This window comes from Chaetura pelagica, unplaced genomic scaffold (genome assembly GCF_000747805.2).
Source record: "Chaetura pelagica isolate M959 unplaced genomic scaffold, ChaPel_1.0 scaffold123, whole genome shotgun sequence".
NCBI classification, from domain to species: Eukaryota; Metazoa; Chordata; class Aves; order Apodiformes; family Apodidae; genus Chaetura; species Chaetura pelagica.
In genome coordinates, this window is record NW_009953295.1 from 3,853,423 (window position 1) to 3,873,013 (window position 19,591).

The 19,591-nt window shown below is 44.5% G+C and overlaps 1 protein-coding gene across 1 annotated transcript in view; it reads right to left on the reverse strand.

The window, feature by feature from the left end:
- Positions 1 to 3,672: 3,672 nt before the first annotated feature.
- Positions 3,673 to 19,591, reverse strand: part of TMEM255B (transmembrane protein 255B) — a 64,238-nt gene continuing 48,319 nt past the window's right edge. Inside the window, exons 6-9 of the mRNA XM_009997960.1 lie at positions 15,892 to 15,977; positions 14,368 to 14,527; positions 8,955 to 9,098; positions 3,673 to 3,840 (exon numbers count right to left, since the gene is read on the reverse strand). Of these exons, the coding sequence (XP_009996262.1) occupies positions 3,673 to 3,840; positions 8,955 to 9,098; positions 14,368 to 14,527; positions 15,892 to 15,977 (558 nt within the window). The remainder of the gene's footprint in view (positions 3,841 to 8,954; positions 9,099 to 14,367; positions 14,528 to 15,891; positions 15,978 to 19,591) is intronic.

Sequence of the window (19,591 nt, forward strand, 5' to 3'; positions counted from 1 at the left end):
GAAAGCCAGATGGCTTGTGTGTCAATAACCGCTGAAGCAAATGATGAAGTGTAAAGAGCTGGGGAATATTATCTGGCGATGACATATTTTTGGTGCTTAATTTTTTAGGTTGGCTCATTCTCTGTGAGCCTAGTGGGAGCAGAAAAACTCGAGACTGTGAGAGTTAGCCAGCCTGAATTTCAGTGTGGTGAGAATACGTGTGGGTGTTTACCCAGGAGAAGTTGTAGAGCCATAAAGTGCATTCAGCTTTTAAGCTGTCCTTGTGAAGCTGGGGTGGGCTTTGCCTAGCTAGCCTGCTTTGAAGCACTTAAATCTTGCTTTATTTGACCCTTGTCTTGCATCAGATTAATGAGCTGAGAAAGATGGAAATATGCTGTGGTGGAAATCTGAATAGTGGCTGGCTAAGCTCTACACTTCTGAGGGTTAGCATGGAAAAGTTCTGATTCCATAAGGTCTTCTATAAATTGTTTCTGGTCATTCTACATCATGTTTTGCTTAGTCAAATATGGAGGTGGCAGATTAGCCTAATAATCCATATGCGTGGCAACACCTGTGACCAAGCTGTGGAGATAGAGGAAAGTATGTAAGAGGAGGAATACTATCCAAACATATTTCCTGGTAAGGATCCCTGTTTACATAGCAGGGAAAAGGAAGGTTCTCTCTTAGCCATTAGACAGCGTGACGTCACAGCTCTGTATCATGACCACATCACTCAGCAGTAATGCAGTAGGGCAGAAAAGAGCTTTATCACTTTCGACCACCCTACTCCTTATACTTAGAGGAGGCCCTGTCAAAAGACTCTACACTAAGATTTGACCAGACACAGGTTTGACAGGACAGCTGCTCACTAGATAGCGATAACTTACTGGTGAGTGTGCATAGATAGGAAAACCCAGAAGAAGTCCTAAGTTTTTGCTTCTTTTTTAATTGACCAAGGAAAGCCATGTTACTCCTGAGAGTGCTTTCAGCTAGAGTTGATGGAAACCCAAGAAACATTAGTTTAGTATCTCCAGTGAGAGCCGGGAATCCCGACAATACTGTGGTTAATAGCACTTCCACACTGCAGGGTTCTATTTTCTGTGTGTTTTTCATGGTTATTTTAGTCCTAAATACATCTCACATCTTTTTAACTTGGAGTACCTCTAATGAAAACAGTTAAACTTGGAAGGCACCTACTATTTTTTAAACCATGTAGATGAAACAAACCCTCTTTTACTTTGTTGTTTTCAAAGGAAGCATGTTAGCAAAACAGTCTAGAGTCTGGCATTTTTGTATAATTTCTGCGGGAGTTCCCAAGAAAACTCCCATGTGGCATAAATGAATCACAAACAGGTCTGACCTTTGTGTTAATGTACTGGTACTATGATGAGGCCAGAATTATTCTGGATCCTGGAAATGTGAATCCTGTGGTACTCTGCAGTTTCAGACTTAATATTAAAAGGACCGGAATTCCATTTTCTAAACCAATCTCATTCAGAGCAAAACTTTCTCCCAGACTGTGAACATGTGTGCATGTATGCAAAGATTTTTTGCATAGACCACAGTGCACCAAAATCCAAAATATGGTTAAAAAGAGAAAGGCAGAGTTCATAAGTTACTGAAAGTGGGGGTCTTCTGTCTCAAGCTGGGTACAGCAGTAGCATGCTGAAGGAAGAGGGAGCTGCTTCTACGCACCACTGAGAAGAAGAAAAATTCCTTCATTCCTTCTCAGTCACTGTGCTTCGACCCAGGAGAAAAATGGAATTAATTTTACATTTTGTTCCATTAGCATTCTAGGTGCTCAGCTCAAAGGGAGCATGTCCATTCTGGGCTTTGAGTCCACAGAAAGAACCCTGGTGGCCCCCTGGTAGTATTCATAGTAAGTAAGAATAACTACATGTGTAGTTCCACTCATTTAATGATCAGGGCTGCTGTGCTTTTCACAGCATGAATTTACACAAGAACTTAGCATTTTGGATGCTTTAAATTAGTGCTTAAAGGGAAAATAATGGTCTCCTCTCTGACTTCTGTTTCTCTTAACCAGGTTCATATTACTTACCTTATCAACAACACATGTAAGGTACCTTGACATTGATGTTAACATGGCTGGCCTAAAACTTTGCGTCTCAGAAAATCCTTCTTAATGGAACAAAACATGGTTTTTACTGTCCATAGGAATTAACCTCTCATCTGATGTGTATTAATACAGAATCTGCTTTTTATACATAGAGGTACAACATATAAATTAACCAATTCTTTGAAAAGTGGAAAATGTTATGTAAAAGGCTGATCATTCTTTGTTCTATTTTCAGCTGGTCTGATGGTGTCACTTCCTTTCAAAGGAAATTGTCAAGTAAGCTGGTTTTGTAATACTTTCATAATATGAAGCAGCTGCTTAAAATAGTAATGAGAAATACCTTCCTTTCCTTACTTTGCTCTTTGGCTTTTCAGGAAATTTCTACAGTTTCATTGCTGTCTAGACTTTGATATCTATAGAGCAAGCAGCATCACCACCCTTCCTGCAGGAGCAACGTGCAGTGAATAAATGCTGCAGTCTGATGGGTTTTCATGCTGGTGGAGCCACTCCTGCCCCAAAATATGGCAGCCACGTGCTAAAAGGGATCCCAGCTAACATGATGCACAGTGGGGGGGCAGGGTGCACACAACAGGGAAAAGACTTTGTTCCTGTAAATGGCACTGCTACAGGTATTGCTTCTTAGCCCTGTCAGTTGTATTTTTGTCTCTATACAATAGGAGAAAATAAATGTTTCTATATAAATGAAGGAATTCTGACCCTTCATACGTTTTGTTTCAGTCATTGTAAAATGTCTGAGTGAGGTCTTGATCAGTTTAAAAATAAGTAAGTAGAGTGTAACATAGAGTGGCTTTTTATGGTCCTCTTTTGACTAGAAAAGAATTAATTCCAACACTGAAATGCAGCTTAAATACCTGTCTGGAAATTGCATCTTTAGCACAAGGGCATTTTACTACGCAGACTAGACTGGCACAAAGTTTGGATTAAACAGTCCTAAGAAAATTAACCTTTCTGTTTGAAACTTGAAAGAGAGGACTATTTGAGAGGGTTCTTTCTCCTCTGTTCTTTTGTTTTGCTGTCTTTAGAAATATACACAGCCTGTACAGTATAAATATACACAGTCAATTTTATTGTAAAATAATCGGCACACTTCTTTTATTGGTACAACACTTTCACAAAAAAAAAGATTATTTAAGTAAATACTACAAGCAAACAAACACCTGAGCTCTTCCTACCCAAAGAGACTGGCTTGGAGAGCTCCTGACTACCCACTCAGACACCACAGACTAGAATCCCTCTGTCTGGGTTTATGAAAGCAGAACAGGCATCCAAAGTGATTTCTTCATTCCTCCTCTTGAAGAAAATTCATTCTGCAGTGTACTGAGAAGGAAACATCTCGTGCTTTTGGTAGCCAGAAAGCAACAGGCATTTGACTGCAGGCAGCCTGGGTGGTGACTGGTCACCCCGCTAGTGATGTGCCTGCCCTTGCATTTCCAGGGTCCCACTCTGCTCACAGTGAGAGGCAAGGAAAAGCAGAGTGGCCGTAACACACTCTGCAGTGGGTTCCTTGGCAGGTCTAGTGCCTGCACAGCACAGTTTCCAGAGGTTTCTTTAAAAGAAAATACAAGGCTACCAGCTACCTAAATAAATTCTCTCTTCTACGGTGCATAGGGTGGGGGCTTTTCTCCAGGCAAGAAGTAGGTCGGTGTATAGAGGGCTGGAGCATTGGGGGGAAGCCCATAGCTGGAGCTGGAATGAGATGGAGGCTGAGTTTCTTCTGATAAAGAAATATCAGTAGATGATGTTCCTGGAAAATTGCTGGCAGGCTGTACAGAGACAGAGAAAAACACCTTCAGTAAAGGATTACAACCCCCTTCTCAGCTCTGTGCTGTTTGCCACCTAAGAGTTATGTAATAAGCCCTGGGATTACATTTCTCCCGCATTGCGGCTCAACACGCACTTGAGTTTTAAAGCATCTGCTGAAGTTTAGTGATGGTGGCGTCTGGTGAAACAAGACAGGTTCCATCTGTAACCCAAGTCATTTTTAATAGGCATTGCACATATAGCCAGGTAATAGAGCAGAACAGGAATTTCTGCAGGAGAAGATGCTTTGGCTTCCTGGGTGAGGCACTGCACCTGACTGGCTGATTAGGTTACGTGTGGCCGCTTGTTTCTAGGCATCACTGGGAAATTTAAATTAGCTCAGATGTAATTAATGGCAGTTATAATACTTGCATAAATGCAAGGTCTTATTTCTGTGCCAAATGAAGACTCCTCTTAAGAGGAAATTTTACAGGGAGGCATGTGTGTCCCTGTAGGTCTTTCACTTTGGCTGTCTCAGCTAAAACGGGGTGGACAGAGGCACCAAAAAAATAGACAGGTAAGCAGAGTTTGTTGAGACATGTAGGGACTAATGTTCTAAATAAAACCGTAGCACTACTTAAGACCAAGTATTGCCATTGATTTCAAGAGGGAAGGATTTTATTCCTCCCTCCTCCCTGGCATATGCCAACACATGCCAGTCCCTGGGCTTGATCAGAAAACTTGTGCTCAGCTCCCCTCAGGTTCAGAACTAAAGTGCCTGTAATTTAAAAAAAAAACAACAAACAGAAACAACAAACAAACAAACAGTAGTAATGGATCTTTTTCAAGGGGAATAAAAATTCTGGGCAATTAAATGCTGCTCCCTGCTGCTTAGAAAAATGAATAGTCACCATCTAGAAGGCTAATATCAGGGCTGGCACATGGACAATGGCATCTCAGAGCTACCCAGGGCTGGCAGACCCCATGCCATGGTGCCTGGCTTCTCTGAGGGGCTCCTGGGTCAGCAGGGGCTGCTGCCCTCAGTGGAACCCCCATAGCAAAGAGAATGTTGTCCTGCATTTGTACCCTAGGGTGGCTTAGTGAGAATGGAGAAGTCTTGACAGGAAGGTTGATGATTCCCTTTAACTCTCCAGGAGGCAGTGCAGCTACAAGGACAGATCTGCTAGATAGATCAGCTGCTAATGTAGCTGTTGGGGTTTGGGGTGGCTTGGATTTTTAAATTTGTTTTGAAGTTGTTGCTTCCCTCTCCCCCTCAAACTGTAGCCCCTGTTTCCACCTGTCTGCCTTGAATTGCTTCTGTAAAGAGTTCTCCTCTGGCAGGAATGACTGGCACAACCCTTACTGCTGTCATCACCACCAGTCCCCGCCCAGCTAATAATCTACCTGACCAGTTGGCAGGCTTGTTTCCAAAACTAGTCATGACTGAACTGTATGTACCCATAAGGAATAAACTATTTTTTTAGCACATGCTACAGTAAACCAAAAAATGGTTGTAACATCCTTGTCAAAATACATTTCTCTTATCAACTTTTTCTTGCATTTGGCTGATTTCTGCTTGTGGACAAAGAAACATAAGGTGCACTGAGGAGCATTTACCTCCAGCTCAGCATGTGATATTTTTTAAGACTTTGTTTGCCCCTCCAGCAAGCAGTTAATTCAGTGAGATACCAGATTCAGCAGAGGACTAGGAATGAAACTGCTCAATGGTGGGAACCACAGGTGAACCCATGTTCATAGCTGCTGAGCTACTGGGACTTCAGCACTTAGGCTAGATGTGTTGAATGCCAGACTATTCCAAGGTGGCATCTGTTCCCAGGTGGAAGAACTATGGCTTTCCTGTGGTTGAGGTGAGAGTTCAAACTAGAGTTATTAGTTGGTAATTGATTGCTAACTGCTTTACTTCATTAACTGGCATCAGTTAACTTTTTGCTTTCCCCAGCTCTTAGGTGAAGATGGTTTTGCTCTTTTTGTTGTGCTGAACTACCACATGTGTGACCCTGTCCCAGGTGGGGACAGGAGCAGGGCAATGTGAGCTGCGGGGGCTTAGGAACAGTGATTATCCAAAACTTCAGTGAGCCAAAGTGAACGCTGAGAAGAGAGGTGCATCCAGGGGCCCTACGTGGATCTTGTTATGCCTTTTGAGGTGTCCAAGGGCACTCTCTGACAGCTGCTGCAGAAATATGGGCCAGTTTCTTTTAGAATTTGGCCCACATGAGCCAGCCCTCTATGGAGTCTTCCAAACATTAGGCTATCTTAGATGCCAGATCTTTAGGCAGCTGAACTTCTCCCCTACAATACATTGTTCAACCTCAGGTTTTGATGTCTCAGTTGAAAGCTCAACAACATAGATATTTAAGCACAAAGCACTGTGACACGTAGCAACTAAATCCCACCCCTGGTCAGTGGAAAGGCCTTTAGAGTGCTTTTGTAGTGCTTGCACTCATGCATCTTTAGCCTGAGATAATCTGCCTGTCTCTCTGTGGACTCTGAAGGACAGACTAGCTCAGGCAGGGTCTTCTACACGATGGACAACTAGGGCTCAGTTCAGCTGCCCACATATGAGTGCCCAGCCCTTTTGGAATGCCATGGGATTTCCCAGACATCCACACAGATGTGACACAGGACTCCAGGACCTGGCTGCTCCTGGAATGGCAGCAGAGGCCAGGTGGCTACCTGATCTCCTGATTATCAGGCAGCAACATACCAAAGTCCTTGTGTTTAGCCAGATGAATCCCAGCCCCAGGGCCTGTAAGTTGCCTTAAGGACAAGGACCAGCTGAACAGGCTGCTTGTGAATGCTTGAATCAAGCAGCTGGGCGTTGCTTGGAGCACTTAGATGGGTCATGAAGACCTCCAGCCCTATGGATTCAGCCCTCAGCTCTCAAGTAGTGGAAGTGGATGAGGGTTAAACTTCTGACTGTTCCTAATCAGGCCAGCTTCTAATATTCACCATTTGAAAGTGAGTAAGTTTATTACTATTTTTATGTCGTATACTCATGCAGAAATCAGTTCTCTCCAAACTGCAACATAATGATGTCATACACACAGGAAGGTGGTTTGCTTTTCTTTTTTCCCCCCTTTATTATTTTTTTTTCCAGGAAAAGGATTAAGTGCTTTCCCTTCCAGAGCCCAGTGCTTCTCGCTAACCTCTCCTGGCCTGGGGACAGCTGGTGGTGTCTGCCTCTGAATGTTATGAAGGGGGCAGAAGACAAATGAACACACTTCATAGAAAAGCTAGAAATCTAGGAAAATAACCTTTTATTTTGGAATGCAGTTTAGAATTTGGGGTAAATACAATGTGTTTCTGTGTCTCAGGGGACACAGGACTGAACAGTTACAGCTGATCCTCGCGACTACTTACATGCATCTTTTCAGTTTAATTCTTTGTTTCATCTGCTTTTATCCCCTTCTCTTTCTACTCTTGGCTACTTGCTAACTGAACTCTGCAGAAAAGCACAGCTCTTCAGCTATAAGCAAACAAAGAGGGATGTTCTTTTTTTTATTTCTCAACCCATAGTCTCTGCAAGTGCCTGGCCCCATTTATGTTAATAAATGAGACCTGCCAAGGACCGTTCTCTGGCTGTAAAGCCAACTGGCACAGCACATACCACATGCCTACAGCTGAACTTGTACCACCAGAACAGTGGGACTGTCTGTATGCACACTATCTACTGGGAACAGTCCCTTGTCCTTGTCATCTTCTGACCCCTTCCTGAGTGTTGTTGGGAGACTTAGGTGGTCTGGGCCAAACCCATACCAGGGGCATGCTAATCATTCACTGGAATGGATGATTATCATGTCCCAGTACTTGAGCTTTGTAGCTTACTGGTCCTGAGCAGATGTGGCCCAGGAGGCTGTGAGGAGCTGGTCCACAGCTAGTTCATGCTAAACATGCAGTGTTTTCAGTTAGGAAACCCACTGGTCTAGCACTACACAGCCGAAGTATAACAAGCCACTGGACTGAACAAAACAGTCTTACTGTGCTTTAAAAAGAAAAAATCAAAATTGCTCCAATGTGTCAGTACTTGCAGTTATTTACCAGCTCACACTATGTTCTTCACCTCACTCTGAGGCAAGAAAAAAAAAAAAAAAGAGCAAACACCATCCTCAGCACCACTCCCTGCATTTTCCAGGCCAGCTCTGGCTTGGAGCACAACTTGCACCTCATCCTTCTGAAGAAGGTGAAGCTGTGTTGACTCACTTATGTTGCATCCCATCCCACAAGGGGAGAAAGCTGCACCTCCAGCAGCTTTTCCTCCTGCTTTCTTCAGCCTGGTTTCCTTTGGTCAGTAAGGCTCACCAAGCTCTGCCAACTGCCACAACAGCTTTGTGTGGGTCTCCCAGTGCTGGCCTGCAGCAGATGCTTATGGGGAGCTAAAATAAAAAGGCCTCCATCTTCTGATGAGCTCCCATTGGTTCTTGTGGCAGGCATCCATCTGGGGATGTTCTGGGGTGCAAGTGACACCTGAATCCCTGTATTTAATAGCACCTAATGTTCCTAACCCTTAATTTGTGCTCTTCCACAGCATCCTGTGGCATGTGAATCTTCTCTGGTCTGTAAAAACACTTCCTATTTCTGGCTTATCTTGACACCTAGTAGCTTTACTGTGGCAAACAAAACTTTCTATGATAAGAAGTTACCTGCAATCCTTTCCATATCCCTCAGTTTTACAGACCTCTTATTTCCTCCCCTATCTTGTCTTCTTTCCATCTGATGAGTCCTAATCTATTTAGAAGCAAGGTGGGCTAAGGTGTGTAAACTATTCTGCCAAATCCTGTGTGTATCATATGCTTCCTTTGGTTTCTCCAACACCTCTGTTGCTGCTTTGTCTTGTTCAACATGGAGGCTGTGTTCACCTTTATGGCAGCACAGCTCTAATCCCACACTGGGATTCCTGGTCCGCAGATGGAGTCCAAAGGACAACCACATAGAGCCAGAGAACAGACCTGAGAACTACACCCAGACTAAGTCATCCCAAAGGTGAGTCTGAGTTGGGATCAAACTTCTTTGCCTTGTTTCAAACCCCTGGGACCCAAGATTTACCTCAGTAGAGTTTGTACTGTGTAGCAGCTTCTGCTTTTCTGGTGGAGTAAGAAGGGTGCATTTTGTACTGTACCTGAAGGGGTAATGGGTAGGACGGATACGTAGAAATAGTTGCTGCAGAAGGACAGAACCCAGCGTATGTCAGGATCTGCTGGGCAGGATTGTACAGGATCTGTGGAGCAGGGGCAGCACTGAAAGCAATTTGGGACAGAGGTACCTGTTGAGGACAGAAGACAACATATCAGCACAGCGTAGGGAGGGCTGGAGTACAAACTGGTCCTAACACAAGCAACTAGGCAATTTAACAACTTTCTGTTTTCCAACACAACACTGGCACTACACAAAAACAAGGAGCAGACAGAATGAGAGGGGGGTGTATCTGGAGTCAATTTTCTGACCAGAAATACACAGCTATTTTAATCTACTTCCCTTGGAAAAAGACTGCTGGTGCTTCCCTAGCACCAGTTACAGAAGCACTGGCAGGAGTCCAACCTGTAACACCCTGGAGAGCACAGCATCCAGCTTTGACTGCCTCTTCTTATCCACTCCAGCACCAAACACCCACTCCTTCATAATTTGCTGCAGACTCTTTCCAACAGCAAGTGCTTGATGCCCTCATGTCTTTTCTCTCTGCTTTCCTACACTGGTCTACAAAGATCTCCCTTTCTAGACCACTTACTCTTCTTTCGCAGCTCCCTCTCTTATGAAATGAATTTTCCTTCTGGCTGTCCAATACCACCCCCCCATGTGCATATCTAATTCCTACTGCATAAAATCCTTCATCATATCCTGTAGCTTTATTGGCATATGTCTCAACATTAAACCAGATGATACAGCCAGGGAAGGGGAAAAAGGAAAAAAAAAAAAAGAAAAAGCTAAATGTGAAAGAGGACTTGTGTTAAACCCTAGAAACTTGTGCTATATCTGTGAATTTGCAGAGCTCTGTGAAAGATTTTCATGTCCCTCTGCTTTGCAAAGTGAGACAAATCCAGTGATTTCTTTTCTCTCCTTTGTTTTTATTAGCAGATTCCTCTTAATGAGAGCATGGAATCTTCATTTGACTAAAATAATAAAATACGGTGGTTGCTGAAAGCAGCAGCCAGGATTTTAGGGTTTTTTGGGATTTCCTTTCAGGTATATCAGAAATATACATAAACCAATTCATCCTCTGGATACAGTACAAGATCTCACTGTGACTGAGAAAGAGGTACATGGAAAACATCATCTAGGTCACTGATGTACCAGGTGAGGTTACCTGACAATCTAGGCTTTCATTCTGTGGAGAAACTTAGCAGGTACAGAGAAAGGCTGGGCCCCAAAGCAGGCAGCCTATCAAAACCCCTCCTTTCTACCCACCCTGCTGGGGGGGACGTGGTGGGGGAAAGGAGAGGTGCTGCCTGTCAGACAGGAGTAGCCACAAGCACATAACGACCTTGTCTAAGACCCAAAGGTTTGAGGCCAGCAGCATGGCCCTCTGCAGCCAGTGCTGCACTTTTGCCTGGACACAAGTGTGTCCCTGTGGACATAACACAAAACACAGCCACCTGCTTTGTGTCTGCCACCAGCCTGCTGGCGTCTGTCCCTCTGTCCTTCTCCCAGGAGGCTCTCTGGGTCCTGCTCCCCACCTGCAGCAGCCATGCTCTCCTCTTGCTAAGGACAGATATCACAGCAGTCCTAGAAGACAGGTTTGGGGAGTCATCCACGCCACATCCACTGATCAAAGCACCTTATTATCAGGCTATCTTGGTGTCAGCCTGGAGCCAGCAACGATTTACAGGTATTTAAGCTGGTTAGATGCTTTTACCAAGTATTCCAGTAATGACACTATGTTAAATTAGTCACACAAAATACAAAAGTGGGTGGAGGCATACTGGCCTGAAACACTACCCAAGTCAAAGAGATAAGGAGCTGTTAACTGGGCAGAAAGCAGTGCCATGCAGGCACCTGGGGTCAGGGAGTGTGAGGAGGCCAGGCAATGGCCAGAGGGGCTGCCTGGCTGTGCCCACCCAGCCCTGCAAGCAGCTGCTGGGCTGGGTGGCTGCAGAGCGAGGCAGTTCAGCTCACTGACCTTACACGGACCTGCCAAAGCCTTTATTTCTGAGCTACGACCATTTCTGATATCAGACTGCACCTTTGCTTGCAGGACTGCTGAGACGTGAATGCATTAGCAAGTAATTCAGTAGTCAGGGGTTCGTTTTGTTTCCCTTTTCTGAGCAGTGTGGCAGAAGAGGAGAGGAGATATGGGAATGGCATTTCATTTGTCCCCTGAGGACACCAAGAAGGAGACTAACTGAAAAACAAGAAAACCCCACCCAACAAACAAAAGCAGAAAGACAGGAACCTCCCCTCCCCTCCCACTCAGGACCAGCTATAGTTCTGATTAATGCAACCCTGAACTCAGGGCAGGCAGATTCCTTGGCAAGGTGTGTTAGGAAAACATCTACAAGTCATCAGATGAATACCAAGGCAGGGAAGTAAGTTTATAGATTAACTTTTAGTGCCAGCAAGTAAAGTTTTTAATGTTTTTCTATACCTCTGTCTTCTGTAAGAAATAATCAGGGGTTTTAACTGGTTTGGATACTCCAAGTACCTACTTCTATCTACATTATATCTTAAACCTGCTTTTTTGAAAAAGATGACTTTAAGATAACTGCCTAGCCAGCATCCTATATCCAAATGCACTGTAGATTTGACATGGAGGTTACTGGTGTGACCACCGCAGCTCCCCCCGGCACCCAGTAGATCACAGAGGACAGCCCAGGGATGACACAGGGGCCACTGAGAGCTGACACCTTGGGGGTCAGGAGAGTATGAAATGTTTCCTACCGAACCAGCACAGCCCTCTGGCAGGCAGCAAAACCACAGGGAGCATGCCAGGGTCTGCAGGGAATTTGTCACAAGAAAGAGAACACGCAACAACCAACACAGCACTTCTCCTTTTTTTTTCTGTCCAGGAAAGGCGATGGGTTTGGAGGCACTGATTTGCAGACTCTCCCCTTTCTAACATGTTTCGGCTGCCAGCATTCCCCAGAGATAAACGTGATGTTTTTTGTTTGACTAGTCAGCCTAGCCCTGTGTTTTCTGGAAGTCAAGCTGGGAGCAATGCCCCCCGTGTTTCAGCAGCCTTCGCATCTCTCCCTGCAAAATGCCAGGGAGCCTTTCTTTGGGAAGGTGACACCCTGAAAGAAAGAAAATTGTTCTCCCACATATTTTGAAACAGTTTTGTTTTTGTTTTTGCTTTTGTGTGTGTGTGTGTTGTTTGTTTTTTTTCTTATTTTGGTCCCATGCCCCTTTCTTTCCCTCTTCTGCTTCATATTTTCTTGGCCCCCATCTTCCCCCAAGAGTTACTCCTTCATAATGAAAGTGAGCAGCATATTAGCAAACCAGCTCTGGTAAATCACTCGAAAGGACTCTGAGGAAGCACAGACAGGAGCAAGCAGCAGGCATTGCATTTTGGATTGCTGCTTTATTAACTCTTCCACAAGCACAGAATGGCTTCTATGCTAAGTTAATTGTCACAAAACCATCTTTCCCTCAAGCTAGTGAGGGGATTTTTTTCTGTTTGTTTTTTTTTTTTTCTCCTGCAGAGGAGACATTGAACAGCTTATTCTGATCAGGCTTTTAGCTGGATCCCCAACAGACTCACTCCAGCTGAGCTTGGGGGGGAAGCTGCATGTCCACTGCTGCTGCTGCAATTTCCTTGCATGGCTTTGCACCACCCTGTCAGAGGACCCAGACCCTACATACCAGCAAGTGAACATGCCAGGCCATGGAAACCCCAGTTCTGCCAGGAACATCTCATCTTGGCATCCCTCCTGAGCAGTGCAACAATGACTCCTGCACAGCACAAAGGTGTGCCTGGGCTGGACATAAGCCTGCTATGAAGCAACAACCCAAATCCCATGTAAGCGTCAGTTTGTGTGAGACAGATTAGGTGGATTCAGGCTGGCTCTCTGCACCCTTGCCCATCTCAGGGGAGCACTAGCAACTCCCACAGCTGCCCTTGGTGCAGGGACGTACTTAGGACCACTGGAAAGCTGCAGTGCTCTACCAAGGACTTGCTGTAGATGATGCCCACCTTCTCATTCTCATGCAGCTGCTCTTCCCCTCATCTCCCACTGTGGTTGTTTCTGCTCCCCTTCTGCCATTGGTCCTCTCACAAGGAGGGGATGAATCACACTGGGAAAGCTGCTTCCACTCCCTTTCTTTGGGAAGCCACAACTCTTTACTGGCTGGCTGCAATTTGTTATCAGCTTCTTGCAAGAGTCCCCTCATAAAGGACAGCTCAGCTACACATTTCTTCTTTGCTTAAGCTAGAGAGAGCTTAAGCAAACACTTCACAACTCTTAACAAACATTATTTTCAAGTAATTAATATGGTTCTGCTCTACCATGTGGTTTTAAGCACCCAACTCATGTTGTAGGTAGCCTGCACATGCTTGCTAAAAGGATGCTGGGTGGCTAAAACAGGCCCTGGAGGGCCTCCAGTCTGACTGGGTCCATGGCTCACTGGCTGCCAGCTCTGAGCAGCCCCTTCCCTCTAGTCTCTCCTCCCTGGTGTACATTTCACCAGTCTCTCTTGCTTTCTCTTCCCTGTTCCATTCCTCTCCTCTTTCATCTGTCTTTCTATTTAGTATTCTCCTCTGGAATAGTCACCAGAAACAGATCTGAGATAACCTGTGATGCTGTCACACCTCCTTTTGGCTCCTGCATTTTACCTCCATCCCCATGCTTCTGCTCATTTAGTTGGGAAGCTCTTTGGGCTGGGACCATCTAGCTACTCTTCTGAGTGCCTAGTAAATGATGAGCCATTTGGTTGGTCTTTAGGTACTACTTTAGCAAACATGACTACTGGCAGTGATAATCCCAGGAACAGCTATTTCACCCTTTCAGCAGGTCAGGAAACCTAGGCAGATGAGGCACTGGATTATAGAATCTCCCCTAGCACACAGCCCCTTGTGAAGGCAGTGGTGCACATCAGCACAACACAGCGGTGTGGCATAGTTGGAGAGTGGCATTCCTTAGTGAAACAAAAGAAGAGGTTAATGTGATCTGAATACAACTGTTTCAGTAAAAACTTGGCTGCTACTCCAGAGGTAACCCCTCCAGAGGTACCTAAGGTTCAATAGTCACACCTAGGATTAGAGTTTTACATGTTAGATACAAACCAGCATCCTTGAACTGGCCCACATGTGCACTGTTGAATTAGAAGAGAAAAAAGATGCCACTAAATGAATTGCCAGCATCTGTTCACACAGATGACTGTTTTTTCCCCTTTCATCCATGTATTTGACCAGGCTTGACCTACTTAGCTGTAAGCAGCTGGCAACAGCTTAGCATCAAGATACCACTCCAGGCTCCCAGATCACAGAGGGAACATGTTTAAAGTGTCTCCATAGTACACTTACGCTTCCTTGGCTTTAACCCTTTTGGTAACACCAACAAGCACAGAAGTTCTCACGTACGGCAAAAGACTGTGAGCCTTACCATGTCTTTAAATGCCCCAAGAATGGCTGCTGTAATAATCCCCAGGAACAATCCAATGATGTTGAGGACTGTGGAGGACCACAGCAGCCTATACAGGTGAACCACGTCCTGACAGCTGCTCACGCCGAGAAATTCATAGTAGCTGGAGGACTGCTCTGAACTGAAAGGGAATGCAGACAACATCACTGCACTGGGAATGGTTTTGCACATTATACGGAGCACCAGAGGATCGGAATCCCTCCTGCTCACTGTCCTCTTTGGCAAAGTATTCCATCCACGCTCCTACCCAGCACTGCTCCCATGAATTGGAGAAAGTACTGTAGATGAAAACTGGCTCTGCTAACACCAGCATTAAACACGTCATCCAATTAATGCCAACCTTAGTTTGGCTGGTTGGTAGTTGTGCACCAGCAAGGACTCTGTTGGTTTTTTTTCTCAGGGTCTGTGGACACAGGCATAGTCCTGGCATATGGGTGCTGCCCTTGTCATTTAGCTCCCAGCTACAGCATGCTTAGCATTGCTTTTTATTTTTTTTCCCTAGCTCACCTGGGAATCTGCTGGCATCTCTGAAACTGGGGAAGGCAAGCTGCTTAAGCATTAACTCAACTTCAGGAAGTGAGACATTGCCAGCTGGCTACATTTGTTTTTGATGTCTGCAGTTCCAAATTAAGGGACGCAATGGAGCACAGTATAAAGTTGTGCCTTTACGATACAGATTGTACAGAAATCTTTCATTGTTCATATTTCCACACTGCACTGGTTATTGTAAATCGGGCATGTTGTGAAGTTAATCCTCATTGTCTTGCCAAGAGTCAGAATTACCCTAGTGCAAACTTTGAAACCACAGTTTCCTGCTGTTCTTTCCAGTACCTGCCTTACTGCTGGCCCCCTAATGAATGAGCTCCTAGAGCAACTATTTGAGTTGGAAAGGTTTTTTAAATGCCAAGTCTGTTTTTGCACTGTTAGGAAATTGCCATCAGATTATGGTGGAAACCAGAGGTAACCTGTTTATGCTCTCTCCTGTCCCTCAATCCCCAGTGCATGGTGCAGCAGTGGAGATAGTGGTTAAAGAAAGTTCCACAGAGGAAGACAGGAGTCTGGAGAAATCCACCACATTTCTGGGAAGAACTGTGCCAAGCACAGTAATTCTTGGAAATGGTCAGTCATTTGTTGTGGGGCATGGCTCTGGCACTGTGGATCTGCTACTGTTCAGTCCATTTAGACCCTATCATAAGCCAGATGCTGGTTAACTAAGTAAACCTCTAGCTTCAGCTGCCATCAGCCTGAGGAAATCTGACTTGTGATCCTGCCTGCCTACTGGGCTATTGCATGGCTGACACTATTCCAAGTCACTTTGTGTGACTGTCTCCCCCTACTTCTCTCTAGCCATCCTTTGAATTGGAATTACCAAGTCTGTATAGCAGCAAGACTGCTTTTCACTCTGGATTTGTCCATGCCAGTGCTATATGATCTTGCTGTTCACTGGGGATTGCTGATCCTGGCACCCATCATATGGGTACTTACTTCTCACAGTTGTACAGGTCACAGCAATAGCATGTGTTACTCTTGATTTTCAGCTGGCACTGGCTGTTCAAGGTGTAACATGTCACCTGTCAAAATAAGAAGAGACTGACTGTTATTCTCAGTGCTTCAGTGCTGTGTGAACCATCCTACTGACCACAAAGATGCAGCTACTTCAGTGTCAGGTTCTGTTCCCTGTTGTGCAGAAAGATCCTGATATTCCAAAATCCACGACTGCATGGCTGAAGCTGAGCTCCCAGGAGCTTCATTTGAGTCATCAGCCCCTAAGTCTCATGGCATTTGCACTATGGAGCCCAGAGCCCCCAGCCTGCCCAGGGCTGCCAGTATTCACACACTGTGCTGCACTGCCTGGTGCTATTTTGCTGAGACTCAGAATCTGGAGCTGTGAGATGCAGATCCCTACAGCTGTGATGCAGGGGCCATGGGTCTTGAGAGATACACCAAAGCAAGCAACTGAAGTGGGTAAGAATACTACTCCATTATAGTGAGGAAATGGGCAAAGAAACCAATTTATCTCAATAGCTTCCAATATATGGGAGCTCTCTCCTTCAGCACCCTCCTGAAGGAGGAAATAATTAGGAAGAACAACAAGAAGAACAATCTCCAAATCCACAAACAAAACTGCTCAGAAATTATCCAAGCATTCCAGCAAATAAGTACCATTTACTGCAGGCTCATGAATAAAACACTGAAAGGGCTTATTTGTGTGAGCAGGAATTGCAGGCACAGACAGATGTTAGAACAATAAAGGTAGGCACATGTAAGCCACTCTCCATCCAGATAATAAATCATTTTAATGACTCCTTAAGTGTAATAAGCATTAATCACTTCTACTTGGCATTACAGACCAACTGAAATATTTTAATGTAAGGCTTATTTTTCTTGAGATTTTTAGATAATTGACTTGGAAATCCTGGAGAACTGTCAGGCTCTAAAAGCTAGCAGGTCAGAAAATACATTCTTTCTGTAGTTTTTATTTTGATAGAAACAATGTACTGCCACCACTGAGAAGTATTTTGTTTTCAAAATGCAAATTAAATGTATTATTGAATGGAAAATTCCTCATAATAAGAAAGCAGAAGGAGCATACCTAGGAATACATGCCTGCTTTTGAAAAACTTCTGTCAGACAGTTCTACTTAGCCATGGATGTGTTAGTCTGAGGAACTGTGGAACAGTGTCCACAGAAGATGTTAAACCAGATGTTTCTCAGGTCCTGAGTTCTGGACATGTGCATTGTTTTCAGTGTGAAAGCTGCCACTGTTGGTGAGTCTGTACTCCTCATGTGGTTGCTCCCAGCAAAAAGGAAAGTCTTAAACACACAGACTCAGCACCAGAGAAAGTTAATCTTGCAGCTGGTGTCAGATATGCCACACTTGCCCTTAGCAGGATTTGCTTGAGCAGTGAAAGTTGGGTGACAAAGCTAAAGTTAAAGCTAAAATGACACGTTGGAGTTACTTTGCTGCCCTGGACAGGGCTGTACCTGTGGTTAGTGCCTCATAGGAATCAGCTCTTCTAACCCCAAATGCAAGTTAGGTTATAAAAGAACAGCCTCAGTCTAGGTTGCAATCTGGAAATGGAGCTCACAGCTTGATACACGCACATCTGACTTGCCATAGGAATACCTCACCCTGAGATAGGACCTCATTTCATCAACCTTGTTCTGTTGTGTTTGAACTCCCTGGAATTTCACATAAGGGCTTTGTTGGCCCGAAGTCACATGCAGCTGCAGCTGCAGCTGCCCTCAGCCTGAGCTGCAATTTACTTCAGAAGAAAAGTGCAATACTGTCAACAACTGCATCAACTTAATCAAGATCCAGCTCAGCAGTGCCTGAAACATCACACCTGGCTTCTCAAAGCAGTTTGAAAACTGATCCTGGAGCAGATCGTACCAGTGCATCTGCTAGCACAGCCATTTGGTTGGGATGCTCTGGTGCTTTTTGCACTGAGTGGAACTTAAAACTTCGGCTTTGACCCCCTGTATGCAGACAAAATGGCCTAGTACCTGCCTTGCCAAAACACCCTTTTCCCATGACACAGGCATGATTGGGATTGGAGGGCTTTCTAAGATAGAGTGAGCTACTAAAAAGGTTCTGATGCATAGCTTTAGACACCACTTCTGATAGGAACTGAAAGTATTTTTTCCCCCCTCCAACCATCCATAAAGCCAGTTTGCCCTTTTTTATTGTAGAAGGCTAGAAGTACAAAAGATGGAGATCAGCAAGATCTTCAACATGTTTTCAGCTGCTTCTAGGCTGCAGGACATACTATATTATTGGCCAAGGGAGTTACTGTACTTTTCTATTCTTATCACTGCATTTTTAAAACATGCAGAGAGAAAGACATTCCTTTTTAGGAGAACAGTGAATAAACCAAAAGAAACAAATTCCTGTGTGGTGTGAGGAAGGATGGTGGAAACAGGCCATTTGTGGGTATTCTGCATGTCAAGACCTATTATTTAATTTCAGTGACCAAACATTTATCTTTTTCATGCTCTGGCTGTTTATGCCTGTCTATCCCCTCAGCACCAATTGAACAGGTGTTTTCACCTCATGGTAATTGCAAGAAAACAAAATTATTTCTGCTTTGGACAAAGATAAGAACTGAAGCAGGCCAACTACATGAGCTGGAGACGAACCACAGGCTAGAAATGGCAATCAGAAGGAAACTTGCACTCAGTAAACAATCTGCCTTCCTAGTTAGGTGTTTGTCTGGCATGCAAAGCATGTCCCCTGCTCACTAGCTGGCTAACTTCAGAAAAGCAAAAGCCAAGATTAGATGCCACAGATCACTGATTTTGTACATGCTAACTCTAGATCAGTGGACAACCAATCAAGAATGTTATTCCAAACTAACTACACTTTTGAAAGATATAGGGGTTTTGCCAGAAAAGAGCAAGAAGCTCTGGGTGGTCCAACTTCAGACATTCCCAAAATCTGCAGAGCTGCTGAAACCTGTCTAGCCAAAAGCCCAAGACTGTGGTCACCTGCAGGGAATTGTGGTCAGTGTGTTGCCGGGTACATGCTTATTACAGGAATCAGAAGCATTTCTCAGGCCATGTCTGTGTCTGAGTTGTGCATGCACAGTTTAGAAGAGGATTAAGTAAAACTGAGAGAAAAGGGTGTTGCTACAGATAGTACATTGGTCTGGGTAGGTCTCTAGGCAAGGAGGTCAATGAAATATTTTTGTCATACTTTTTCTGGAATCAACAACGGGGTGCCCTCGCAGCAAAGTTTAAGGAGTATCAGCAGCTTAACCTGCTAATATAGTTTGTTAAGCTGCCTGGAATTATTAACAGTAAACAGTCCGCATACACCTTTTCTTAGCCATTGGAGGAATGGTGATGAAGGACATCTGGATCCTTGTAAGTAATACTGCTGTTTAGCTGTTCTCAGTCCTGCTCTGCTTGGTTTTCTTTGCAGTCCCACCAATTTACCACAATAATACATTGAAAAATAGCAAAAGAAACAAAATCTGGACTTCTCAGGAGGTTAGCCATTTGGGTATGGGTCTTTTTCCAACCATGTTGATGTCACTGAGATAATCAAAAAAGCTGAATTCAAACCACTGATGTTCTTGGCCTGTGCTGAATAAATACAGAGAAGATTTGAAGTCTTCTGGACAATGCAAATGGATTAATTTAAATATTTCCTATTCCACTTGAAGTCTACAAAAAACCCCTT